Raw genomic sequence first — 27,763 nt, forward strand, 5'->3', positions numbered from 1 at the left:
CTCGAGAACCAAGCTTGATCCTGTTTTCTCTTTTGCACCGACGTGCAGGGATTTAGCTATTAGGGCTGCACAGTATCGGGAATATAACTTGACATTGTGATATTTTTTTTTATGTGCTATATAGGCGTTGGACAATGAAACTGTAACCACAGGAATTCATTAGTATGGTGTAGGGCCTCCTTTTGAGGCCAATACTGCATCAGTTGGAAATGACTGACACAAGTCCTGCACAGTGGCCAGAAAGATTTTGGGCCGTTCTTCTTCACAATAGTGGACAGGTCACTAAGTGATTCTGGTGGAGGAAAAAGATTTCTAACTCGCTCCTCCAAAACACCCCAGAGCGGCTCACTAATATTTAGATCTGGGTACTGTGCAGGCCATGGGAGATTCAGCTTCACTTTCATGTTCATCAAACCACACTCTTTCCAGTCTTGCTGTGTGTATTGGTGCATTATCATTCACGGCACCGGCTTCAGGATTCAAGGTTTGATCCAGTGGGTCACATTGATCCAGTGGGTAGTCCTTGGCAGCGACGTTCCCATCTACCACAAGTATTGGGCCAAGGAGATGCCCTGATATTGCAACCCAAACCATCACTGATCCATTCCCATGCTTCACTCTGGGCAGGCATCAGCAGTCTGGGTGGTACTCTTCTTTGGGGCTTTTCCACACCGTAACTCTCCCAGGTGTGGGAAAGACAGTTCAATTCAATTCAGCTTTATTTGTATAGCGCTTTTACAATGTAGATTGTGTCAAAGCAGCTTCACATAAATGATCATAGTAACTGGAACAGTGTGGTTCAGTAACTGGAACAGTGTGGTTCAGGTTTTAGTGTTTAAGTTCAGTTCAGTTTAGCTCAGTTCAGTGTGATTTAATCATTACTGAGAGTTCAAACACTGAAGAGCCAATTCATCGATGCGTAGCTTTACCAATCCTGAACCATGCGAGGCAGTGGCGATAGCGGAGAGGGAAAAAAAACTTCACCTGATGGGAGTGAAGAAAAAAAACCTTGAGAGAACCAGACTCAGTTGGGCACGACCATTTTAATTTCTCCGCTGGCCAAAAGTCTTGTGCAGAACTTCATTCGTCGTGGTTTAGGCTGGAAGATGGCCTCAGCGAAGACTCGTATGTCCCTGGAGCGTCGCTGGAATCAGACTCATGTTCTCCACTCCCCACGACCATCAGCGCAGCAGCAGCTCAGGATATGGCCTGGTCCCGGATATGGAATCCTTGGGATCATCATGTCGCTGGTCTTGGATCCAATCAGTGACTCCGCATAATCTGAGGACCTCGGGATGAGTATCCCCAGGTGAAAATAGAGAATAAAGAAAATAATTAGCGTAGCTGCTGTTCATAGTGTATATAAGCAAGATGCAGAAGCCAGTGTGGAACCCGCTAGGTGATGCATTGAGTGTATGCTTTACTAAACAGATAGGTCTTTAATCTAGTCTTGAACTGGGAGAGTGTGTCTGAGCCTCGGACGTTATCAGGAAGGCTATTCCAGAGTGTAGGAGCCATGAAAGAGAAGGCTCGACCTCTTTTGAAGTGAAGTGAAGGTGAAGGTGGACTCATCAAAGAGCAATACAGGTTTCACATTGTCCACAGCCCAAGATTCTCACTGCTGGGATCATTGAAAGTGATGTTTGGCATTGGCACGATTGACCGATTACTCTGCTAATTAAATCTTCACACTCTGCTCTTACTGGTGGGATGTGCAATCAATGAAGACTGGCCGCCAGGCTCCTCACATTTAGCCATGAAACCTTCAAGATAGGGCTGGGCGATATGGCAAAAAAAAATCTAGATTTTTTTTATAAAGTTTGACCGATTAACGATTTCGATTTTTTTTTTATTTTTTATTTGTGTAACTAGTCAACTTAAAACATTACACTACATGACTGAAGTAACATTCTCTTTATAAGTAACTTGAAAACCCATCTGGTTAAGGAACATTGTATTTTTAATGGCCATGTCATACATAAATTGGTCAACAAGGTGTAAATAAATGTAAAACAAATTCACGAGTTAAATAGCATTGCAGAAGATTTGAATAATGTAAATATTGCAGTTGCAGAAATTCAGAGGTACTTTTTGCAAGTTTTGCTGAGCCTAGGAGAGATTGGCTGTCAGCTCGGCTTTGACTTTGTGTTCTGATTGAATGTCAGGTTGTAATGCTGCTGCCTTTTTCTTAAAAAGGTCCAGTGAAAGAAAATGACTGAACATGTAAACTGTAAAGCCTAATTTACCCCAATGTGTGAAGTTGTGGACGTATAGCAGGAGCAAATACAAGCACCAGATGTGTGTCTAATATAAAATAATATATTTAATCTATTTTTCTTTTCCCCCCTTTTAAATATCCCGATCATTTGATGCGCTTTGCTCCACTCTCTGTATTATGCTGCCTGATCTGTCTGGTTTTCAACTAGGCTCGCTAAATGACATCGTGAGGGCGGATACTTTCATTTTCACTGTTCAAGCACTCACCTCTACTCGTGTTCAAACCAAAAGATCAGCTTGGTTCGAACTTAGATTGGCGTGGTTTTTCACATGGCAGGTTTTTAGCTCCTTCATACATGTGTAGATCGAGTTTATCGACTTGATGAGGGAATATGTTTTGACAATCCAGCATTGACTCATTATTTTAATGCAACAAGTAAAATCCTACATAACTTCACGCTTTAACAAACAGTCAAGCAGGTCGCACACCATAAGCACCGCGACATGGCGCGCACATGACAGTTTAAACCATCACACACACCAGACGCGCACATTCGCATGATATTTCACATGAGACTAATCACTAATCGTGGCACTCTGTGTCGCGGCTGAAATATGATCTGCATCCTGAATCGTGGCTGGGCGGCGTTGGTGTGTGTATAGAAACCTGTTCAGAATTCTATGGTGCTGCGCGTCGCCGAGCGTCGCTTCTGGTGTGCGACCTGCTTCATACAGACTAAACCAAAGCGCATTGGTGGAATTATAATGTATGCAAGTATTTTTTTTTAAAAATCGCGATTTCTTGATTTAATATAAAATTAACTCGTCGTCAAACGTAAATTCGAATTAATCGAAAAAATCGCCCAGCCCTACTTCAAGACAACATTGGCCAGTGTTTTAGTTTCATTGTCCGACGCCTGTATATTTAAATTAAGAGTATACATGTACCAGATGAAACAAGTGGCTCTATTTGGGAAGAATTCATAATTTTAGATCAGTTGCGATGGTTTTGGTGATCATTTTTGCTATCGTGATATTTAAATTCTATTATTGGTAACGCAATTCCCAACTCGACATTGCAAATCCTGTGATGCGATTATTACAGATGCAATAGCTAGTCAATAGCTATCACAACTCTGATTTGTTTACTCTACTTTCTTCTCAGCGAAAGCACAGACGCTCAAAGTTGCCCGACCACAATGGCCAGGAGCAGAATCTGGACCCTGCTATCTTTGATTCTGGGGCAAACCACGGTCAATGGAGGCTGCGCCAGGACCAACCCGCGGTCACCGCTATCATCAGGAGAGGGTCCAGACGGAGAAACAAGCCCCCTTTGAAGGACAAGAGTTTTGGCGGGCCTGAAGATGGAGTGGCGGTCGAAAAAGTCGCCCATTATGATCCGTCAAGCAGCCGTAACTTCAGCGAGACGCGGGCAGGGGAAACGGCCAAAATCCATCTGGTGGCACCGGGAGAGCCTGGCAGCGTTGAAGGTGCCCCACAGGTCCCGAGCAGTGACTTTGTGCCCAAATGTGAGATCTCGGGCAAGGATGCCCTGTCTGCCCTCCACCGCGCGGGTTCACGGCAGTGCAGACAGGAGATTGCCAACATCGTGTGCCAACACCAAGCAGGACAGCTCATGCCTCAGTCTCTGCCTCAGTTTTGCCCACAGCATGGTAAATGCACACTTTCATCCATCATATATCCAGAGCCAATCAAGTTTCAAAGTTAAAGGAACTCTCTTTTAGGAAGTGGGCTCATTTTTCACACCTTTCTTAAAATTAATCTGTTGACCATTTATAAATCCACTAAGCCTATCTCCAGGTCTGGCAGGTCTTAGCATAGATCATTGAATCAGATTAGACTATTAGCATCTAATTCAAAACTGTTTTTGCTAGTTATCCTATTTAAAGCTCGACTTTTCTGTAGTTTACATTGTGTTCTAAGACTGACGTTAAATTTAAGAAGTAGCTATTTTCTAGTTCGATATGGCTAGGAACTATACTCTAATTCTGGTTTATTAATCAACCCTGCTGAAAAATCCAGCTTAAACCAGCCTGGGCTGGTTTTAGCTGGTCGACCAGTCTGGTTTTAGAGGGGTTTTGGCCACTTCCAGGCTGGTTTCCAGCCATTTCCAGCCTGGTTTTAGCTGGTCAGGTCAAAACAAGCTATGTCCAGCCTAAACCAGGCTGGTTAAGCTGGTTTTAGATGGTTTTAGCTGGTCACTTTCCAGCCTGACCAGCTAAGACCAGGCTGGAAATGACTAGAAACCAGCCTGGAAGTGGCCAAAACCCCTCTAAAACTAGGCTGGTCGACCAGCTAAAACCAGCCAACCATCCTAGGCTGGTTTAAGCTGGATTTTTCAGCAGGGAAGGAATTTGCTGCCACACCATGGCTGCAGCAGCGCAGCAATATTGCGCAGCACCTGAAAATAGTTCCCTGGTAGATAACTACGTAACAGCGCTGCATAAAATCATTGCATCAGGTGATCAAATTACAATTTTTTTAGGGAGATGCTAACGGTCTGGATTTAATTATCTTTGCTCAGCTAAGCTAAATGTGCTTCCGCTACACCCAGATTAGTGTCTGAATGGATTAAAAAATGGTCAAACTCAACTATTTACTGAAAAATGAGACCATTTCCAATAATAAAAAGTGTAGCGTTCCTTTAACTGAAGTGAACAATGTGTTATGTCCTCCTCTAGTGATCTCCAGCGCCGTCCAGCATGTGGATTTTGCTGATGCTGACCTCTCTAAGGTGGAGAACCCAGTCAGGGTTGTTTTTGTGCTGGTGGTTCACGGACGAGCAGTTCGACAGTTGAAGCGTCTCCTGAAAGCTATATATCACAAGGACCACTTTTATTACATCCACGTCGACAAGGTAAGCTGAATAATGCACCAGGATATGTATATATATATATATATATATATATATATATGTATATATATATATATATATATATATATATATATATATATATATATATGTATATATATATATATATATATGTATATATATATATATATATATATATATATATATATATATATATATATATATATATATATATTAGTTATGTACCTATGAGGGTCCAAACGCTTACACACTGCTGAATACACACAAGATGTACAGCAACACACAAATATCTTTACACATGAAAACTATTAAAGGATTAAAATGTTATGTAAAAGTGATTATTTTCTACATGAATATAAACAGCAGTGCCTCCATGCCTTCTTCACCTCGGAGGGCTTTTCCAGTTCATTCATGACAATCTGCATCTCTATAATGTTGTTATTATTATTAGCAGTATTATTGATTATCTGCAGATTTATATTTGCTTTAATAAACACAAGTGTAGATGTGTCCACCTGTGGGGTTTTGGAGAAGTCTGCATCAGCATATGTGGATAAGAACAGGACGTGTGTTTGGATATAACTCAGTCTTCTGACCACACTTCATTATTATTTTTCATTTATTCCTTTGCTGGAGATTAGAACTGAATTTAGAAATAGTTTTGACACAAATCTTTGTGCTTCACAAATGAAATTAAGTATGTGGGCTAATGGAGTGTTCAGAGGAGTGAGTGCCCACCGCTTCCTTACTCCATTAAAGTAAAGGAGTAAAGTGAAGAGTAAAGTAAAGAGGCTGAATGGAGGAGGCTCATTCTTTATCCTCGCGCTACAGATGCTCTGTTTTCTCACTATTGAAGCGCTCAGTTTTTCACTTACAAAGTAGCCATGTAAATAGCAAATGCGCCATGAAGCGACGCAACCGACTCTTAAAGGCAATGTGAGATGAGACTCTGATTGGTTTAATGCACGTTATGTTTAAAACACACTCAAAACTCATGGTTGTTGCTAGATCGGATAAGGTTGCGGCCAGAAGTTAATGAGAATTATTTATATTATTTATTAAATTTTGCATTTATTGTATTTTATTAACGCCAACCCCCACCGCAATCCTAAACCCAACCGTCACAGTAACTTAAAACAGTAGTTGTACCGGGTATTATTTATTCCATCTATTAAATTAAATTACCCAATAAATTGTATTTTGTAGCTACTACCTCCACCCAACCACAACCCTAAACCCAACCGTCACAGTACTGTAAAATATTTATTATTGTTATGCAGTGTCATAAAAAAGGCTACTATAATTGATGTACATATCGCACTTCCAGCCGGCTGCGTATCCAATCTAGCCTTTACCAAAACTCATTGAAAGAATAAGCACAACCCTGTTAGACCCTGCGCTGGAACGCAGAGCGCATTTATCCATCCTTAAAACGGCAAAAGTGGATTCAGACACGCCCTTAATGCTTTTGCGCTATGCGCTTTAGACTTTGTGCCTAGATCATTAAAATAGAGCCCCTTGTCTTGTTTTCAGAAATAAGACTGAATTAAGCAAGTTTTTCCTTGACAAGCTAAATAATCTGTCAATAGGTTAAGCAAAATAGACATCTCAAAGTGACAACAAGATTAGTTTTCATTATAGTTTTCAGGAAATAAAAACTCACTTAATTTTGACTGATTTCTGAAAACAAGACAAAATGTTTAGAAAATGCTTCTTGATTTCTGAATTTTTAGATTGGACTAGAAACAAGACAAGCCCTCCTCATTGTGAATCTCTCTGAATAAAAGACTAGTTGATAAGTCAGTGCAGTGTTTGATTTTCTTTAGTCATGTTGCCTTTACTAGCCAATATTTCAAAGCACACTGATGTGTATTTATGCAAGTCACATGTCAGTAAAAGCATTCTCTCATTGGTCAGAGCGCATCTGTGTACATTCCTCTGTGCCATCCATTATGATGGATCTACAAGTTCACCTTTGGGCTTATTCTGTCTTCTGTATATGAGCCAGGAGTAAAAACACCCTTGACTATGACTGATGACTGCTGTATTGTCTCTCGCAGCGCTCCAACTACATGCATCGGGAGGTGTTGAAGATGGCGGAGCTCTACCCCAATGTGAGAGCCACACCCTGGCGCATGGTGACCATCTGGGGTGGAGCCAGTCTGCTGAAGGCCTACCTGCGCAGCATGCATGATCTGCTGTCCATGCTGGACTGGAAGTGGGACTTCTTTATCAACCTCAGTGCCACTGACTTCCCCACAAGGTCAGCATATAGTTAGGATTGTCAAAGTGACTATTCAAAACTAGCCTAGAGCGCCGTCTGCTGTTCAAAACTAGCCTAGAGTGCCGTCTGCAGTTCAAAACTAACCTAGAGCGCCGTCTGCAGTTCAAAACTAGCCTAGAGCGCCGTCTGCAGTTCAAAACTAGCCTAGAGCGCCGTCTCCTGTTTAAAACTAGCCTAGAGCTCCACCTGCTGTTAAAAACTGGCCTAGAGCTCCACCTGCTGTTAAAAACTGGCCTAGAGCTCCACCTGCTGTTAAAAACTAGCTTAGAGCACCATCTTCTGTTAAAAACTATCCTAGAGTGCCGTCTCCTGTTCAAAACTAGCCTAGAACGCTGTCTGCAGTTAAAAACTAGCCTAGAGCTCCGCCTGCTGTTAAAAACTAGCTTAGTGCACCATCTTCTGTTAAAAACTATCCTAGAGTGCCGTCTGCAGTTAAAAACTAGCCTAGAACAGATCTTCTGTTAAAAATTTGCCTAGAGCCCCACCTGCTGGTACAAACTAGCTTAGAGAGCTATCTTCAGTTCAAAACTAGCCTAGAGCACCGTTTGCTGTTCAAAACTAGCCTAGAGCGCCTTCTGCTGTTTAAAACTAGCCTAGAGCGCCATCTGCTATTCAAAACTAGCCTAGAGTGCCGTCTGCTGTTCAAAACTAGCCTAGAGCTCCGCCTGCTGTTCAAAACTAGCCTAGAGCACCGTCTGCTGTTAAAAACCAGCCTAGAACAGATCTTCTGTTAAAAATTTGCCTAGAGCCCCGCCTGCTATTAAAAACAAGCTTAAAGCGCTATCTTCAGTTCAAAACTAGCCTAGAGCGCCGTTTGCTGTTCAAAACTAGCCTTGAGCGCCTTCTGCTGTTTAAAACTAGCCTAGAGCGCCATCTGCTGTTCAAAATTAGCCTTGAGCGCCTTCTGCTGTTCAAAACTAGCCTAGAGCGCCATCTGCTGTTCAAAACTAGCCTAGAGCACCATCTTCTCTTCTAAAGTGGCCTAGAACGCCATCTTCTGTTAAATACTAGCCCAACGCACCGTCTGCTGTTTAAAACTAGCCTAGAGCACCGCCTGCTGTTCAAAACTAGCCTAGAGCGCCATCTGCTGTTCAAAACTAACCTAGAGCGCCGTCTGCTGTTCAAAACTAACCTAGAGCGCCGTCTGGTGTTCAAAACTAGCCTTGAGCGCCTTCTGCTGTTCAAAACTAGCCTAGAGCGCCATCTGCTGTTCAAAACTAGCCTAGAGCGCCATCTGCTGTTCAAAACTAACCTAGAGCGCCGTCTGGTGTTCAAAACTAGCCTTGAGCGCCTTCTGCTGTTCAAAACTAGCCTAGAGCGCCATCTGCTGTTCAAAACTAGTCTAGAGCGCCGTCTGCTGTTCGAAACTAGCCTAGGGTGCTGTCTGCTGTTAAAACTAGCCTATAGCACCAACTGTTGTTAAAAACTAGCCTAGAGCGCCATCTTCTTTTAAAAACTAGTCTAGAGTGCCATCTGCTGTTTAAAACTAGCCTAGAGCGCCGTCTGCTGTTGAAAACTGACCTAAAGCGGCATCTGCTGTCAATAATTAGCCTAGAGCACCATTTTCTGTTCGAAAGTAGCCTAGAGCGCCATCTTTTGTTAAAAACTATTCTAGAGTGCCGTCTGCTGTTCAAAACTAGCCTAGAGCACTGTTTGCTGTTGAAAAATAACCTAAAGCGGCATCTGCTGTTAATAATTAGCCTAGAGCACTGTCTGCTGTTAAACGCTAGCCTGGAGCGCCGTCTGATCTTAAAAATTAGCCTAGAGCGTTGTCTGCTGTTTAAAACTAGCGTTGAGCGCTGTCTGCTGTTACACTAAGCTGAAAGTTGATTTAAGTGAGAATAACTATGCATTTTGAAAACTGCAGCTCTATATTTTTGGGAATCTTTGGTTTTATTGCATCAAATGTATAATTATGTAATGTGGAATTAACCTTTCATGCACTCTTAAGAACCTTAGCTTTGGAAAAGCTGGACTACCAGTTTTTTTCAATAGTTCAAAAGGTAACCAGGATGATGCTATCAATGCTATTCTCCTGGAGGATGCTATCCCAGAATTCACTGCAGTATTTCTTATTTTATTTTTTTTTTTACCTGAGATGATTAATGATGTTGATTTATGAGATGCGGATGAATAAATCTCAGAGTTTACATCTGAAGACGTCAGGTCTCAGAGCGTGTTGATGCTGGCAAATCTGCCTCTTTGTCTGCAATCTGTTTCGGGGAGGATTTCTCCAACACTTCAGAGCCTTACAATTTCACAATCCCCCCCAGCTGTTGATGCCGTTTTCTTTTTTTAAAGCCCGCTAAATAAGCTAAATGGGTGTACATGGCCTGCTGCACATGTAGACGCTGATACGGACCAAATCCTGTCAGCAGCAGCAGCAGATAATTCCTCTCAGATGAAGACTTCACCCACGCCACCCTGCAGTCAGCGCCGGCTTTCTGACATAATCCCTGGTTTTATCTCCTCTCTCCTCTCTCACTATCGCTCTCAAACAGGACCAACGATGAGCTGGTGGCTTTTCTCTCCCAGAACCGTGACAAGAACTTCCTCAAGTCTCACGGCAGAGAGAACGCGAGGTAAACTTTCATTTCTCATTCAGATTCAGGTAGGCCTACTAGCTATCTTCCACATCATCTACTGCTGGATGATACATGGGTGGGAATGAAGCAGATTAGATTCATTAACACATTCAAGTGAGTTCTTAAAGGAATGCTCTATTTAGTTTGAAAACAGGCTCATGTTTAGCTCCCCTAGAGGCAAACTGCTGAGTTTTACCACTTTTGAATCCTTTCAGCAGATCTCTATGTCTGACGGGAGCACTTTTAGCTTAGCATAGATCATTGAATCGGATTAGACCATTAGCATCTCACTCCAAAACTGTAAAAAAATGTTTAGGTAATTTTCCTATTTAAAGCTCGACTCTTTTGTAGTCACATCATGTGCAAAGACGGACAGAAAAAAATTAAAAGTTCCTTATTTCAAGGCTGATACGACTAGGAACTATATAACAACATCAACAGCCTAAGGTTTCAAGTCATTTGTGCTGCCCAAACCACAGGAGAGGGACAATTCTCCAGCAGGATAGTGCACCTTCTCATACTTCAGCCTCCACATCAAAGCTCCTGAAAGCGAAGAAGGTCAAGCTGCTCCAGGATTGGCCAGCCCAGTCACCAGACATGAACATTATTGAGCATGTCTGGGGTAAGATGGAGGAGGCGTTGAAGATGTACACAAAGAGTCTTGATGAGCTCTGGGAGTCCTGCAGGAACACTTTCTTTGCCATTCCAGATGACTTTAATAATCAGTGATTTGAGTCAGTGCAGAGATGTATGGATGCAGTCCTCCAAGCTCATGATGGAGTCAGACACAATATTCATTCTGTCTCCACTGCAGCAGGACTTTATATTCTATACTGGACATTATTTCTGTTCAGTGACAGGACTTTTGTCTAAACACAGTCAGACCTTACTGTCCTAATCAAATCATTCAAAATCAAGGCATGATTATGTTTTATTGTGGTAAAAATAGGCGTCATCTAGAGCAGGGGTTCCCAAACATTTCAGCCCACAACCCCCAAAATGACAAAGATAATGCCAGTGACTCGCGACCCCCAATATCCTCTGAGGTGGTTATGAATACAGAAATCTTGCATGCAGTGGCGCACACACACACACACACACACACACACACACACACACACACACACACACACCAATAGACCAGGTATATTCTTCGTTTAATTTTTTTAAATGTATTTCAGTGCTGTAAATAGGCCAGAAAGTTTAACCCAGTGTTATAAACTCAATCTGCTGCATCTGACGCTATTGCTGTGTCTTTAATATAATGTAATTACCCCAGGGGTCGCAATCCAATAGAACAAGTAACTATAAGCTACTATAGGAACTATAAACAACAATTTTTGTCTTCAGTCGGTTATGGATAAAATATGGTAATTTTTATGGTTTAATAAAAATAAATAGGCTTTTGGAAATCACCAGGCGACCCCCCTCTTCATTGTCCCGCAACGCCTCGGGGGGCCTCTAGAACCACTGATCTAGAGGCCTTTGCCTTTTATATAAGCAACTTCTGATACCAACTAGAAGTCATTAGGGACCGAGCACCGGAACGATGCGTAAGCCCTATTGGAATTCCGCATGTCTTCTTATGATTCTTTTCTAGAATGGATTGTGATTTTGAGGGTCTAAACATGCCCGAAAACTCACAAAACTTTGCACACGCCCCAAAAGTGCCGAAAACGTATCTTTGTTATAGGTTTTCAGAAGTGGGCGTGGAATAATGACTCAACAGCGCCACCTATGCACATTTGGCAAACTGGCCCCCGAGGTACGTTTCACGTACACGCACGAAAATTGACACACATCAAACATGCTAATACCTAAAATAAAAGTAATTTGGAGCCAAATCTCAAACCCAACAGGGTTTATTTTTAACTTCCTCAGCCAAAAAAGTGCCGTTTTGCCATATCCAGGCGTTGTATTTTAACGAACTCCTACTTGGGATTTATTCGGATCAACACCAAAATTGGCTTTTTGTCATCTAAAGGCCTTGGTGATGTTAAATGCGAAGATCTAGAGCTTTCGTCGAAGGGCGTGTCCGTGGCGGTCTCGCAAACTTTGCCGATTCACCTCGAAACAAGAAATTGTTCTAACTCAGGCATGCATTATACAATCTGACTCAACTCACACGTTTGATAACAGTCCTGATCTGAACACGTTTACATGCCAGTATCCAGTTACAGTTATAGCTCCACCTGCTGGCAACAGGAAAGGACATGTTTTACAGTTTAACAAACTCCTCCTATAAATTATATCACATCCAATCTATGTTTTGATAGTGTAGTCCAAAGGCCTTTGGGATGCTAAACTATGAGGATCTAGAGTTTTCCTCGAAGAGCATGTCCATTTTGGACAAATCAGCCACGCAATAGCCCCTTTCAAACAGTGATATCGGTAAATATATGGAAAATTTCCGGAACGACTTTACCGGTAATTTCAAAAAAGCGCTGTTCACACAGGCGAGGACGTTACGGAATTCTTCCGGAAAAGAGCATTCACACATCCTTTCCAAAATACCGGTAATTCTGACATCATTAACCAGAAATGAGCTCTAAACGGATGTGCTTGTATTTGTAAACATTTGACTACATCACAAACTCTGTGGATGATCAGTATTGTTAGCGACTTCGATGAAAACATGAAGAGAAACACTTTCGCATGTCGAGATGTACATGATATGTGTGTGCTGGCGCTCATGGGCTGTTTCACGGGCACACGCAAAGCTTGAAGGTAAACAAGCAACAGCTTATCACAAGCATCTTATCGATGATTAATTACGCGGTTGGCATTAAGACGAACATATAAACGTTACCTGACTAACATCTAGCAGCTAAATGTGTCTGGGAAAATATTCAAAGGCTTTTATTTCCATAAACCGCGCGCACGTGAATGCGTCTGACTGTTCTGATTGGCTAAAGCAGGCGTCTCACGTCAGCACGTTCTAGACGTGCACGCGCTCTTTTCGGCAATCTTCCTTCTGCGTTCACACAGCGAAGCATTCCGGCAAACTACCGGTAATGTTACAACTTCTCTTTCCGGAAAATAGCCAGAACGAATTTACCGGTATTTTCAAAAAGGGCCTGTTCACACATACAGAACTTTCCGGAAAATTGCCGGTAATTTTCCGGAAAGGTGTGTATGTGTGAAAGGGGCTAATGTCTGACCTGCCTGAAAACTCACGTTCAATAAGATTCCTCTCCTGAAGACATCTACATGCCAATATTGAGTCACAATCATAGCTCCACCTGCTGACAGGAGGAAGTTTGGCATAAATCTGTGCTTTTCTCAGTTGTTTTATCAGCTTAAATTAATATTGTTCACTGTTCTCTGTCATCCTGAGGCCACCGGGTGCAAGGTCCCTTTCATTGCTGCTTGCAGCTTTACGCCCTATTCACACTGGGGGTCAGCGTCAACGCTTCCCATTCACTTTGAATGGGTGACGTCAGGCGTTGCCGAACTGCATTGTGAATCCGTCGGCACCGATTCAGAAGCGTTGCTCGCTGCAGAAGTTGGGACTAGCTCAACTTTTCAAGCGCCAACGGAAGCGTCAGCCAATCAGATTGCTGTATGCAAATACACCACCTCAGACAGTGGCCTATTGCTGACTGGATTTCATTGGCTGACGCATTTATGACGATAACTTCCGACACGCCTTCAGTCAAGCGTTGACGCTGAAGCCCCGTGCGAATAGGGCGTTAATTACTTGTTTTTCCTAGAACTTGGACTGGCGACAAGACTTGTGTCAGGTAGTGTAGTCCCTCCTAAGTACTATTTTCAGATACTGCTTGGCATCATTGCTCCTATATAAGTATATAAACCTGCACTGTAAATATAATTTATTGTTTTTGAATTGCTTTTAACAAAATCACCTGAAGGTCAAATATAAAAACAAACTGTTCCTTAAAATGGCAATAAACTTTGCGAAAAAACTTTATACAGTAGTTATTCTTTACTCCAGAAATGTGTCCTTTTAATGAGCCTTCTCTTGTCATTCATTATGATTTCCCGACATCTTTTGACATGCCTCTTATAAATAATGCAGTCTTAACTAGCGGAGGCAGTGTTTATGGAGACATCAGTCAGCATCCGTCTCTCCGCTGTCACGCAGGTTCATTAAGAAGCAAGGTCTGGACCGCCTGTTTCACGAGTGTGACAACCACATGTGGCGTCTGGGTGAGCGCACCATCCCCGAGGGACTGGAGGTGTCAGGAGGCTCGGACTGGTTTTCTCTCACACGGAAATTTGTGGAGTATGTGGTGAACTCGCAGGATGAGCTGGTGACAGGACTCAAGCAGTTCTACACCTACGCCCTTCTGCCTGCTGAGGTAATTCACAGGACTTTCAGGAAATCAGTGTATGTGCACATGAACTTTTAATTTCCAGTCAGCCAGCCCAGGCATTTCCGCTCTTGTCATTACAGAATCGTTACATATATGATCTGATTTCATTACAAATCCGTGATCTTCTCTGCCTGATTGATAAACGATATAAAGGGGGTTTTAGACTAGACAAGAAGCACTGCATTAAATGTCATTTTTCCGTCCCATGTCTTTAAAATCAAAATTTTTCCCCAGTATTTTCGATGGAGTTTCTGGACTAGCCTGCTGCTACTGATGACGCTAGCATTTGCAAAATCTTCCTCCCATTATACACTCAACTTGATGAATGCTTAAGTGTGTTTATTTAATTAAGTCTGTATTTTAATTACATTACAACATTGATGCTGTACAAGGAAACTTATGAAATTGAAAAAAGTCACATCAACCGTTTCATCGGAGGTTTCAAAATACGCTGTTATTCTGTCTTAAATCAATTCTGAGTTTAGTTTTGAACAGCAGTTGGCGCTCTTGGCTAGTGTTGAACCGCAGATGTTGCTCTAGGCTAGTTTTTAACAGCAGTTGGCGCTCTAGGCTAGTTTTGAACAGCAGATAGCGCTCTAGGCTAGTTTTAAACAGCAGATGGCGCACTAGGCTAGTTTTAAACAGCAGATGGCACTCTAGGCTAGTTTTGAACAACAGAAAATGGCGCTGTAGGCTAGTTTTTAACAGCAGTTGGCGCTCTAGGCTAGTTTTGAACAGCAGATAGCGCCCTAGGCTAGTTTTAAAACAACAGATAGCGCTCTAGGCTAGTTTTAAACAGCAGATGGAGCTCTAGACTAGTTTTAAACAGCAGATGGCACTCTAGGCTAGTTTTGAACAACAGAAAATGGCGCTCTAGGCTAGTTTTTAACAGCAGATGGCGCTCTAGGCTAGTTTTGAACTGCAGATGGCGCTCTAGGCTAGTTTCGAACTGCAGATGGCACTCTAGGGTAGTTTTAAACAGCAGATGGCGCTCTAGACTACTGTTTGTCAACAGAGGGCACCCCAGGCTGTTTTGAATTGCAGACGGTGCTCTAGGCCAGTGTTTAACTGCAGACAGCGCTCTAGGCTAGTTTTTTACCAACAGACCGGGCTCTTGGCTAGTTTTCAACAGCAGAAAGCACTCTAGGCTAGTTTTGAGCTGCAGATGGCAATTTAGGCTAGTGTTTAACAGCAGTTGGCCCTCTAGGCTAGTGTTTAACAGGATATGGTGCTCTAGGCTAGTTTTAAGTAACAGAATGTGTGTGTGCTGTTTGTATTGTTTTTGTATCAGTCCATGAATAGTTTCAGCTGTGTGTTTTTGTGATTAGCAGAAAACCGGAACAGGTCTGTATGGAGTAGATCGCTGGTGATTGTGAGGCATAACATAACATGATGTTCATTTTAGGTCTGCACAGTATTGTACTTCGTCTTAAGGTTGATCTTTTACTGCTTAAAGTGAAGCTACAAATACAAAACCTTCTTTTAAACACTCAAAAGGCTTCATAATGTGCTCATAATATTTATTTTACTGCTTTATGCAGCAGTAATATAATGAGAGGTGATTAAAGGTATTTCCCGTAAGATAAATCAAATAAGTCAAGTACATTGAAACATGAAATTTAAAACAACCCAGTACTGGGAAACACCCACACACACTTATTCACACACACTCATACACTATGGCCAATTTGGTTTATTCAATTCCCCTATAGCGCATGTGTTTGGACTGTGGAGGAAACCCACGGCAACACAGGGAGAACATGCAAACTCCACACAGAAATGCCAACTGGCCCAGACGGGACTCAAACCAGCGACCTTCTTGCTGTGAGGCCACAGTTCTAATGACTGAGCCACCATGCCGCCCCTTAAATTACAACTTAACTAATAAAAAACAAACCAGATATGACACACATTGTATCTTGGCATCACATTGAATCATTATTTCATAAATGTGCTGATGTGATACTCTGTTAGTTAATGTCATTTATTATGCAGTAAACATCACGCACTGCATCCCTGAGGCTGTATTATATAACTCCTGCTGTGTCTGGTTTTCAGTCTTTCTTTCACACGGTGTTGGGAAACAGCCACATGTGTGATACTCTGGTGGACAATAATCTCCGCGTGACCAACTGGAACCGGAAGTTGGGCTGCAAGTGTCAGTATAAGCATATAGTGGACTGGTGCGGCTGTTCACCAAATGACTTCAAACCCTCAGACCTCATCAGAATACAGGTCAGTGAAGTGTTAAATGCTCCTTACATAGGGATGGGATTACTCATGACAAAAAAACAGTCTGAACAGTGTATGTTTATTCTGTTGTGTTTTTTACCACCCTTGAAAACCCTTGATTAGTTAGATCAACTGTGCCCTCCAGGAATTGAGTTGGAGACCTATGCTCCAGATATATTGAAACAATCAGAATGGGTTTCTGTCACTAATTATGCTTTGTGCCCTTATCTCCCACAACAGCAACTAACTCGGCCTACATTCTTCGCCCGTAAGTTCGAGTCTACAGTGAACCAGGAGGCTATCGAGATCCTGGACAATCATCTGTATGGGCAGTACCCTCCTGGCACAGTGGCACTGAAAGCATACTGGGAAAGCCTGTTTGAGCAGGCAGATGGGGTCTCGTCCCTCAATGATGTGGCCCTCACAGCGTACTCCTCCTTTTTTAGACTGGGCCTCCATAGGCAAGAGACCTCTCAAAGCAGTTCTGAGGCCTGCAGGTGAGCGAGTCACCCATCTAAATCAGGGGTCACCAATCCTGGTCCTGGAGGGGCCGGTGTCCCTGCAGGGTTTAGCTCCATCTTGCCTCAACACACCTGCCTGGATGTTTCAAGTATACCTTGTAAGAACTTGATTAGCTGGTTCAGGTGTGTTTGATTAGGATTGGAGCTAAAATCTGCAGGACACCGGCCCTCCAGGAACAAGTTTGGTGACCACTGATCTAAATGATCAAGTGACCTATTCTCATCCATCAGTTCATCAAATAATCAGTTACAAATCCTTCATCTCAGTTTAAATTCATTCCTTCATCTCAATCCTTTACCACCCATCCCTTCAAGCCAATTCATACATCATTTATCTCCATAATTCCTTCCAATACACTTTTACATCGATCATCCCAGAAAGCTCCATCTCTGTCCCGTCCAATCCAATTATGCTTACACCATCCTTAAAAGCTCCATCCATTCCTCCATCTTCCATCCCTCCAACCCAGTTCATACATCATCAGTCCAATTTATGATCTCAATATCTCTTCAGTTCCTTCCAATCCAATAATGGCTACATCATCCCATCAAGCTCCATCCCAGTCCTGTTGACTCGTCCATCCATAACTCCAACCCCCTTCATACATCATCCTAGTCCAATCCTTAATCCCAATCTATACCCTTAGTTCCTCTCAATCCAATTATTGCTGAATCCTCCCCCAAAACTCCATTCCTGCTTTTCCAATCCAGTTATCCCTCTACTGTCCCCAAATCTCCACCCAGTCCAATTCATTTGTCCATCTTCCATCCCTCCAACCCAGTTCAAACATCATCAGTCCAATTTATGATCTCAATATCTCTTCAGTTCCTTCCAATCCAATAATGGATACATCATCCCATCAAGCTCCATCCCAGTCCTGTTGACTCGTCCATCCATAACTCCAACCCTCTTCATACATCATCCTAGTCCAATCCTTAATCCTAATCTATACCCTTAGTTCCTCTCAATCCAATTATTGCTGAATCCTCCCCCAAAACTCCATTCCTGTTTTTCCAATCCAATTATGTCTCTACTGTCCCCAAATATCCGCTTCAGTCCAATTCACTTGTCCATCATCCATCTCTGTAACTCTGTTCATACTCTACTCATACATCATTAGTCCAATTTATGATCCAATATATCTCTTCAATTCCTTCCAATACACTTATACCTTGATTATCCCTGTAAGCTCCATCCCTGTTTCTTCCAATCCAATAATGCTTCCACCATCCTCAAAAGCTCCATCCCAGTCCAATTCGTTCCTCTATCTTCCATCCCTCCTACCCAATTCATACATCACCAGTCTAATTTATGATCCCAATATGTCTTAAATTCCTCCCAATCCAGTTATGGCCACATCATCCCTGTTCTCTCCAATAGAATCATGCCTCCACCAAAGCCCCATCGCAGTCCTGTTCATTCCTCCATCCATAACTCCAACCAAGTTCATACATCATCCTAGTCCGATCCTTAATCCCAGTCTGTACTCTCAGTTCCTTCCTATCCAATTATAGCTGAATCCTCCCCCAAAACATTCCTGTTTTTCCAACCCAATTATGCCTCCACTTTCCCCAAAGCTCCATCCCAGTCCAATTCATTCCACTATCATCCATCCCTGTAACCCAGTTCATACATCATCAGTTTAATTCACCATCTAATATAACCCTTCAATTCCTTCCAATACACTTATACCTCCATCACCCCCCAAAGCTCCATTGATGTCACTTCCAATACTATTATTTCTCCACTATCCCCAAAAGGTCCATCACTGTCCACATTCATCCCATCATCCATCTCTCCCGCCCAGTTCATACATCATCCTAGTCCAATCGGTCATCCCAATATATGCCCTCAGTTCCTCCCAGCCCAATTAAGCCTCCATCATCCTCAAAATTGCCATCCCAGTCCCATTCATTCCTTCATCCATGCCAGTTCATCCATACTCCCAATTCAGCCCATCCCAGACCACCTCTTAAATCCATCCAGTCTATCCCTGTAATCAATTTAAACTTTTACTCTAATTTGTCCATCTTTACCTGTTCAGTCCTTTCCATTATAACAGTCCATCGTCCCAGTTTAGACCAGTCAAACCACCATCCATCATACAAGTTAATCTATCCATAAATCACTCCTCCATTACAGTCTTTTTTCCATTCAATCCATCCAGTCCAATCAATCCTTCCCCTCAATCCATCCCTCCAATCCTCTCCTTCCCATCCATCCTTCTTCTCAATCCAACCCTTCAACCCCCTCCTTTCTATTAATCCATCCAATTAGTTCAATCTATCCAAACCATCCTTCCCTACAGCCCCCTCATTCCCATCAATCCATCCATCCAGTCCAATGCATCCAATCTATCCTTCCCCTCCAATCCCCTCCTTTCCATCCGTCCATCCCCTCAATCCATCCCTCCTATCCCCTCCTTCCCATTAATCCATCCAATCAGTCCAATCTATCCAATCCATCCTTCCTTTCAGTCCAACCCTCCAACCCCCTCATTCCCTTCAATCCATCCGTCCAATTACATCCTTCTCTTCAATCTGTCCGTCCGTCCAATCGTCCAATTAAATCTGTCTGTCCATCCCATCATCCAATCCATTCAATTCAATTCCATTCAATCCATTCGTCCATCCATCAAAACTCTTCTATTCAATCCACCCAAACCACTTCAATCCCACCATTGATTATATCCTGACTGACTATCCAGGCATCAGATGAATTCTTACTCCATTGTTTTGTTTTTTTACCCACAGATTTGAACCCATTGGTTACCCCGTCTCAGTGCACCTGTATTTTTACGATGACCGTTTCCAAGGATACCTGGTCAGACAGGAGGTGCAGAATATGGTCACCAGGTCCCGTGAGATGCTGGAGGTGTGGGCTGTTCCTCAAGCAACCCTGCAGCTGGAACACAACCTTCATGAGTTTGAGCGCCTCAAACACCTCGAGGTGAGATGCCACATACAGACAATTGTACACACATTAAAATCACAAAGTAATTAGTTAATTTTTTGCATCTGCCTGAATGATCATTCCCTTTTAGCAAACCAATGGTAAAAGGGATGTAATTAAGAAAATTGGGTCCCACTTTATATAAGTGGCCATCAAAATATAAATACAATGTACTTACTGTGTTCATAATGTATTGCAGAACACTTGAGGTGGGATAGGGTTAGGGACAGGTTTAGTGGTATGGGTAGGTTTAAGGGTGGGTTGTGGTGTTAGGGATGGTCAACCATGGAATTACAACTGTAACTACATATAGGTATTTAATCAATCATAAGTACAATGTAAAAACATGTATTTGCACAATTAGTAAATTGTTATAAATTATTAATTTCAGTGCAAGTACATATTAATTAAGGCCACTTTATATAAAGTGGGACCGAATATTGTGGCTGAAACCATCCAACTGACATCATCAGAGCAGTACCTCCACTCCAAAAGTAGAAGCAGATGATCAGATTTAATTTAAGATTACCAAAAACAAAGTGGATTGCACGGATTAATTGTTCACCTAAAGCACAGGTGTCAAACTCAGTTCGTGGAGGGCCGCAGCTCTGCACAGTTTAGTTCCAACCCTAATTAAACACACCTGATCAAACTTATTGAGTCGTTCAGGCTTGTTTGAAACCTACAGGTAAGTGTGTTGGAGCAGGGTCGGAACTAAACTGTGCAGGGCTTCGGCCCTCCAGGAATTGAGTTTGACACCCCTGACCTAAAGCATAACAAGGTGCGCTAGCAAAACAGACTTCAGCATTTTTTTTATGCATGCTGTCTCGTACTAGGTTGGAACCGAATGGGACCCCAAGGAGCGAATCTTCCGCAACTTTGGTGGTGTGATGGGACCTCTAGACGAGCCGGTGGCCGTTCAGAAGTGGGCCCGTGGACCCAACCTGACGGCCACTATAGTGTGGATTGACCCAGCGCACATAGTAGCAGCGTCCTACGACATCAGCATAGATGTTGAGGCAGAATACACGCAATACAAGCCCCCCCTTCAGCGCCCCCTCAGGCCTGGATTGTGGACGGTGCGGGTGCTGCGGTTGTGGGAGCGTGTAGCAGAAGCACGATTTCTGGTCATGCCTCTAGCCTTCAAGGGACGTGAGCCGTTGCGCACAGGTGAGACATCAGTGCTTAAACCATGAAAAGTAAATACCTGGTAGGGTTGTCATGAAACTGCAATTTCAGCACCAATCGGTAATGGATTTTTAAAGAGCCCCTATTATATATTAAAAAGGGTCATATATTGTGCATATATATTGCACTTCAATCATCGTCTGGTTTTGCTCAGCTGCCAAAACTGACCTACAGTGATTAGTCCGGACTGCTGAACGTATCACTGGCACTACCCTTCCTACACTTCAAGAACTGTACTCTTCCAGCGAAAGTAAAAGGGCTTGCAAAATCCCTCTAGATGCCTCACACCCAGCACACTACCTGTTCAATCTGTTACCGCTTCAGCGCACCAAGCACAAAAACAGCCAGACAAAGGAAAAGTTTCTTTCCTCAGGCCATCTACCTCATGAACAGTTAAATATTTACCTACTGTGCAATAAACGTGCAATTCCTTCTTATACGCATTTGTACACAGCACCTTATAACCTGTATATTTATAACAAATCTGTACAAACAAGTCAAAATCCAGATTTTATTTTTTGACTAACTGCTTTTTAATGTGTTAATTGTGTCTGTTTAATGTTTATCGTATTTCTTTTTATTTATTTTGTGTTGTCACTTTATGTACACTGGAAGCTTCTGTAGCCAAAACAAATTCCTTGTGTGTGTGAAGCACACCTTGCAATAAAACTGATTCTTATATTAATTAATTGTCTTATAATCGGCATTTATTTTTACCTAATTATCCCAACGCTCAGCGATTCATTTGTTCCCAAACCCCTCCTTAGCGCAATGCTAATCTGGACCAATGACAGTCTGTTGGGATTGGTCAACAGCGTTCAGCGCGAGACAGAACGAAATGGCCACCACAGCTTATCAACAATATTGAGGTAGTCAGTGAATCAATGGTTTTAAACAAGGCGTACTTTCAGATTTTCAGCTGGATCTTTCACTTCACTCAGAGCTGTGTTGCACACTACATGCTGAAGGTCATTTTCAAAAACCAATAATAGGGGCTCTTTAAAAACCTCAATTTCCTGCTGTTTGAGCTCTGTTGAGTGCGTACTTAAGCACTGCTGATTGGTCATTGTGCTAATGTGCTCAACAGAAATGGCTGTAAAGGTCATGTTTACCAGTTACTGCTTAACAAATGATGAGTTAACTATTTGCTATCACCATGGTTGATTAACAGCATTTAATTGTGACTTAATATAAAGTGTTTTGGTTTTTTAACCTGCTGTTTACTGTTTGGTAAATAAGTATTGAAAACGTCGCCATTTTTCTCAGAAAACATACTTCTAAAGGTGCTGCTGACTTGAATTTTTCACTGAATGTTGGTAACAACCAAATCAATCCATATTGGCAAAGAAAACTAAACTAATTGAACTTATGTGTAATAAAATAAAAGACACAAGGAGAAAGTATTGAACACATGAAGAAAGGGAGGTGTAGTAAGGCAGTGAAAGACCAGACAGCAGATGAAATCTCTTAGTAGTTCTTCAGCAAGCCTCTGCCCTTCCTCAGTGTAAATGAAGATCAGCTGCTTCAGTTCAACATCTACATTAGCAGTTGGATGAAGATGAAACCAGAGTGGACATTTCTGCAAGACAATGATCCAAAACACAGCCAAGGAGACTCTCGAGTGCTTTCAGAGAAAGAAAATCAAGCTGTAGAATGGCCCAGCCAATCACCTGATGTAAATCCGATTAAAAAAAAAAAGCAAAATAAAGCTCAAATTTGATGGACCCACTGAATCATCAAGATTTTCAGACTGTCTTGACGTCTGTGAGAAACTCACACCTGCGCAATGCATGTTTAATGGCATCTTTAAGCTGCAATCCCATGTCAACAGCTCCTTTAGAAATAGTATTTCCAGAAAAAAAACATGACCTGTTTAATACTTGTATCCCCACTGTATATATTTATACCCTTCTGACCTTTATCAAACGCACATCTCCTTGTTTCTCCTCTCCAGAAGACCACGGCTGGGTGCACGCAGGTCCTCCGGGTAATGTTTACCTAGAACAAAGCTTCCAGCAGCTCGCCCATGTGTTAAAGCTGCCGCCAAGTGAGCCGGCCCTGCAGGAGGCACAGAAGAAGACCTCGCTGGTGGGGAAACCACTGGAGGCTTGGGTCGACAGCTCCGTGGGCGCTTTCTGGGTCACTGGAGATACTTGCTCCGAGCGCACCTCCTCCTGTCCCACTATAGGACTCTGCTCCAAAACCTCCTGGAGCTCCTTGTCTCCTGACCCCAAATCAGAACTGGCACCTGTCAAAGCTAACGGTCGCATTAGGTAGCCTCGCAAGCTCAGAAAAACTGAAAATCAGTGATGTTTACGAGTGGTGGTCTTCAAGACCATCCTAATACTAGTCAAAGCACCTCCTGTCGAGGTCGGGAACTAGTCGAGCGCGGATCTGTGAGAGGAATTGATGTTTTGCACACGAAGACTGTCAGACGTGCACATGTACGAGTCTTGCTTATGTTCAGATAAACACCTTGTTACAAGAGTCTTATTAGCACATAGTTTACGGTGTGGGTTTCTGATATGAAGACCCAACAATTTTACACTTTCTTTGTTACGATGAAAATCAACGACAACAAAAAAATGCACATGATTTTCCTCTGGCCAAAATCGGTATTTGCGGAGGCTGTTCGGAGGTCAGTTGCTGGAGTCCTCTGGCTGTGTCGCTATGCTTATTTTGAAGCATTAATATCCGCAGATTTGAAGTGCACTTTACTGTAAGACGGAGCTCCCTCTTGATTGGCTGAATCTCAGCAGGAGGCGGAGCTTGTAGGATCATCATGCTAATCCGCTGGTGGATCTCGAGTTTCAGATGCTGCATGGAGTCATTGTTCGCATCGACGAAACAAACACTAGCGAAAGCCGTCCAACAGCGAACGACAGTGTGTTTTTGTACTGTGACTCTTCGTCTTCATGTTGAATGTCCTTTTGAGTTGAAAACCACCTCGTCTCCGTTACTGCAAAGTTTGCTCGCAGATTGCAAAAGTCCTGCCTGAGCTGACCCTGCTGAAGATCAGTCTGTGATCTAGCGCTCGTTCATACACTTTTATACCACGTTACAGTATTTCACACCTAATTCTGGTCTTCCAGAATTTTTTTATTTTAACTTTATTTTTTTTTTGTTATAACTTTAGTTGGTGTCGAGCGAAACAGAAGCTGGAGGATTGAGTTACACTAGCTGTAGCAGTACATTAAAGGAATATTTCACCCAAAACATGACAAGCACCTGTACGTCAGTCAGTCAGTTGAACAGTAGTAATGTTAAAAGGTTTTGACCCCCAATGACTTTCCAATTTTTCCATCTCAGGATATATAAAGAATGATTTTAAAGAGGAAATGAAGCACTCAAGTCTTCCGTATTTTGTACTTTGGATTTCACCCGCCCTCATTACGTCAGTAGTGATTCACTCTTTGTATTATGCTGCCTGCCTGACTGCCTGTGGTTTCAACTAGGTCCGGTGCTGACGTAATGGGGGCGGGTACTTTCACTTTTCACTGCTACCTTCCCTCACATCTGCTCGTGTTCAAACCAAACTAAGGTCAGCGCGGTGTTTCTTATGGCAGGTTTTATTCTTCATACATGTTGAGAGATCGACTTGATAAGGGAATATGTCTTGACTAGGGGTGTCACGATTTCGATTTTTAATCGAAATCGATCGAAATTTATGCTCAATTTCGATTATCGAATCAAAAAATAGAATCCTCGATGCTGCCACGCCCCCATGTCACGTCAGCTTGGCTTGCCAAGCGGGAAAAAACAGGCTTGTTGAAGAGCTTGTTAAACTGCAGAAGCAGGAGACCCGTCGACAGAGCTTAAACCCTCTCCTCTGTCAATGAAGTCGCCGGTGTGGAAGCATTTTGGATTTCCAGTGAGTTATGTTGACAACATTCGTGTTGTCGACAAAAAAACACAGTTTTGCAAGCTCTGCTATATACGTATTACGTACGGTTCGTCCGATAGACAACACCAGCATTGCGATCCTCCGCCCGCCCCCGTTGCAAATCCGCTGGGGAAAAGTAAACACTCAGGCCCGGTTTACACTGTCTTTGTTTTTAAATGGCATTTTAGAACGACAACGATTTGACATCCACAGTGGCGTGTAGCATTTCTGAGCAGCCCTCCTTCCTCTCTACCTCTGAAAATGCACATCACGTGACCACACAGACACAGACGCACTGACAGCCATATGAGCTCCAGACAGCAGGTCCAGGCAGTCAGAGGACTGCTTCAATCTTTCACTCACTTGTACTTAGTCATTTTAGCGAACACCTCAGATACTGTTGGCTGGTTCCTGTTGGTTGTGCGTCTTTTTTTACCGACGCCATTATAACGACACAGATCACTGCCTATTCACGAGTCCCGCAGAAAAAGTGATTGACAGGTGGTAATTATGTGTGTATCTTGCCTTTTCATTTACTGTATGATTTGTTTATGGGTAAAACAAAGACCATGCAGGTCAGGTAGTTTAAACGGTAGGCTACAAATAATTAATTGGTAATTAATTAAATAATTATTCATAATCGAAAATCGAATCGAATCGTGCCTTTAGAATCGAAAATGTAATCGAATCGAGGATTTGGAGGATCGTGACACTATTAGTCTTGACATAACCCACACAGACATGACTTAGTAAAGCGTGAAGTCATGTATGACTTTAATTGCTGCATTAGTCTGAATGTAAATGCCCTCGTCAGGCAGAGCTGGTGCAGCGGGAGTGGAACAGGTAACGAACGGTATTAACGAAAGAAAAATACACAACTGAAGACTCTTAAATGCTTGTATTTGTTGTACTTGCAGCAGCTCTGTGATGCTCGTCCACAACTTCATGCATCGGGTTAAATTAGGCTGTCCAGTCTCTGTGTTCAGTCCGTTACAATCATGGTGGAAATCCAGACAGGCAGCGTAATACAGTGAGTGGAGCAAAGCGCATCAAATGATCAGTAGTTAAAAGGGGAAAAAAAGGAAAATAGAATAAATATCTTTACTTTTATATTAGACACACATCGGATGCTTGTATTTGCAGCAGCTCCACGTCCACAACTTCACGCATTGGGTTAAATTAGGCTTTATAGCCTCCTTTACTTCCATTGTTTTTGTTCAGCTGAGGGAACTCAACCAACCCCGTTACGTCAGACACAGCGACATTCCAAGATGGCTGCGCCCTAGGTCTAAAATCTACAGTAAAACATGCCGTTTTCTACTAAACGGTTACATTAATCGAGTTTGTTTATTTTCATTAAAGTGCAATCCAATATACAAAATAAGGTAAAATTCACTAATACAAAATTCACTGCTTTTTTAACTAGAGTTTTTGTCTTGTTTCTAGTCTAAACATTTATAAATTCATAAATCTAAAAACATAATCTGCCAATGGGGTGAGCAAAAAATCTTATTTTAAAGCAAAAACAAGATTATTTTGCTTGTTTTAAGGCAAAACTCACTTAATTTTGACTCATATTTGAAAAACAAAACTATTTTTTGGCTCGACTAGAAAATCCTTCTTGATTCAAGACTTTTTAGATATTTGGACTTGAAATGAGACAAAAACTTGTAGTAAGAAAAGCTTTTTTTACAGTGTTGAAGTAGATTTAACCTAAGTCTGTTCAGGTCTTTGAATAGAGAGCTTTTAACTATAAAATACACACTTTAAAATTGTCTTTAAACCACTTTTGACACCTTCATGGCCTTTTTGAAGCTCGAACGTGTTAGTTGTGTAACTTTAAGCTTGTCTTGATGTTTGATGAATGGAAGTCATATGGGTTGGAATAGTGCAGTGTTGAATCATATTTTTTTTCAAGTTTCAGTCTTTTACCTCACACAAAGCTCTCATGTGACTTAAGAAGATTCTAAATCCAGCGCTTAAACCATACAGGGTCTTTTTCTAGAGAGAGGCCGAATATAATTCATCGGCTTTTACATTCTGCTTCTACTTTTACCTTCAATGTGAAACATCATGATGAGATGATGACAGAATATACATTGCTTTTTAAAGGCACGGTTCATCCAAAAACGAATATTCTGTCATCATTTTCTCATCTTCCACTTGTTTCTTTCTTCTGTTAAACACAAAGGAAGATATACTGAAGGATGCTGGAAGAAACAGCCATTGACTTCCATAGTATTTTTCCATACACTAAAACCCAACAGTCAGCTTTACAGTCAGATGAAATGAGTGTAGTAAACTCAAAATTGACTGAAAGTGAAATCTACTCATTTGAAAAGAGTTTTGAACTCTGTGTTGAAGGTAATGAGTTCATTAAACACCTCATTACTTCAACTTAAATGGAGTAAGTTCACAGTACTCGTATAGATAGTTTTTAACTCAAATGGTTTGTCGCAATCGGTTTTCTCAAACAGTTGCCTTCACTTATTGGGTTAAAAGTACTCAGTTGGTTTAAGGTGTCTTCATTTATTAGGATTGACTATGCTCAAATTGCTTCGCTTACTCAAATGGATCAAGTTCACAGTACTCATTCGGATTAGTTTTTGAACTTAAATGGTTTGTTGCAATCGTTTTCCTCAAGTGGTTTGAGTTACCTTTACTTTTTGGGTTTTACAGTGTACTATGAAAGTCAATGGCTGCTTTTTT

General features: G+C 42.1%; 1 protein-coding gene and 1 long non-coding RNA gene across 2 annotated transcripts in view; one reads left to right on the forward strand and one right to left on the reverse strand.

The window, feature by feature from the left end:
• Positions 1-27,763, forward strand: part of xylt2 (xylosyltransferase II) — a gene marked incomplete at its 3' end in the record, with an annotated part of 68,566 nt that overhangs the window by 24,837 nt on the left and 15,966 nt on the right. The window contains 11 exon segments of the mRNA NM_001130778.3: positions 3,383-3,890; positions 4,920-5,095; positions 7,132-7,334; positions 9,857-9,937; positions 14,046-14,262; positions 16,336-16,512; positions 16,750-17,006; positions 19,785-19,980; positions 20,820-21,153; positions 23,126-24,502; positions 26,461-26,621. Coding sequence (NP_001124250.2) covers positions 3,383-3,890; positions 4,920-5,095; positions 7,132-7,334; positions 9,857-9,937; positions 14,046-14,262; positions 16,336-16,512; positions 16,750-17,006; positions 19,785-19,980; positions 20,820-21,153; positions 23,126-23,448 — 2,472 coding nt within the window.
• On the reverse strand, positions 17,224-22,858 carry LOC147846126 (uncharacterized). Its single transcript, XR_015481522.1, has 3 exons — positions 20,750-22,858; positions 18,565-20,548; positions 17,224-17,724 (listed from the first exon to the last, which is right to left on the reverse strand). It is a non-coding gene; the product is annotated as an uncharacterized LOC147846126 (long non-coding RNA).

The sequence above is a fragment of the Danio rerio genome, chromosome 3, assembly GCF_052040795.2.
Source record: "Danio rerio strain M-AB ecotype USA chromosome 3, GRCz13ab, whole genome shotgun sequence".
NCBI classification, from domain to species: Eukaryota; Metazoa; Chordata; class Actinopteri; order Cypriniformes; family Danionidae; genus Danio; species Danio rerio.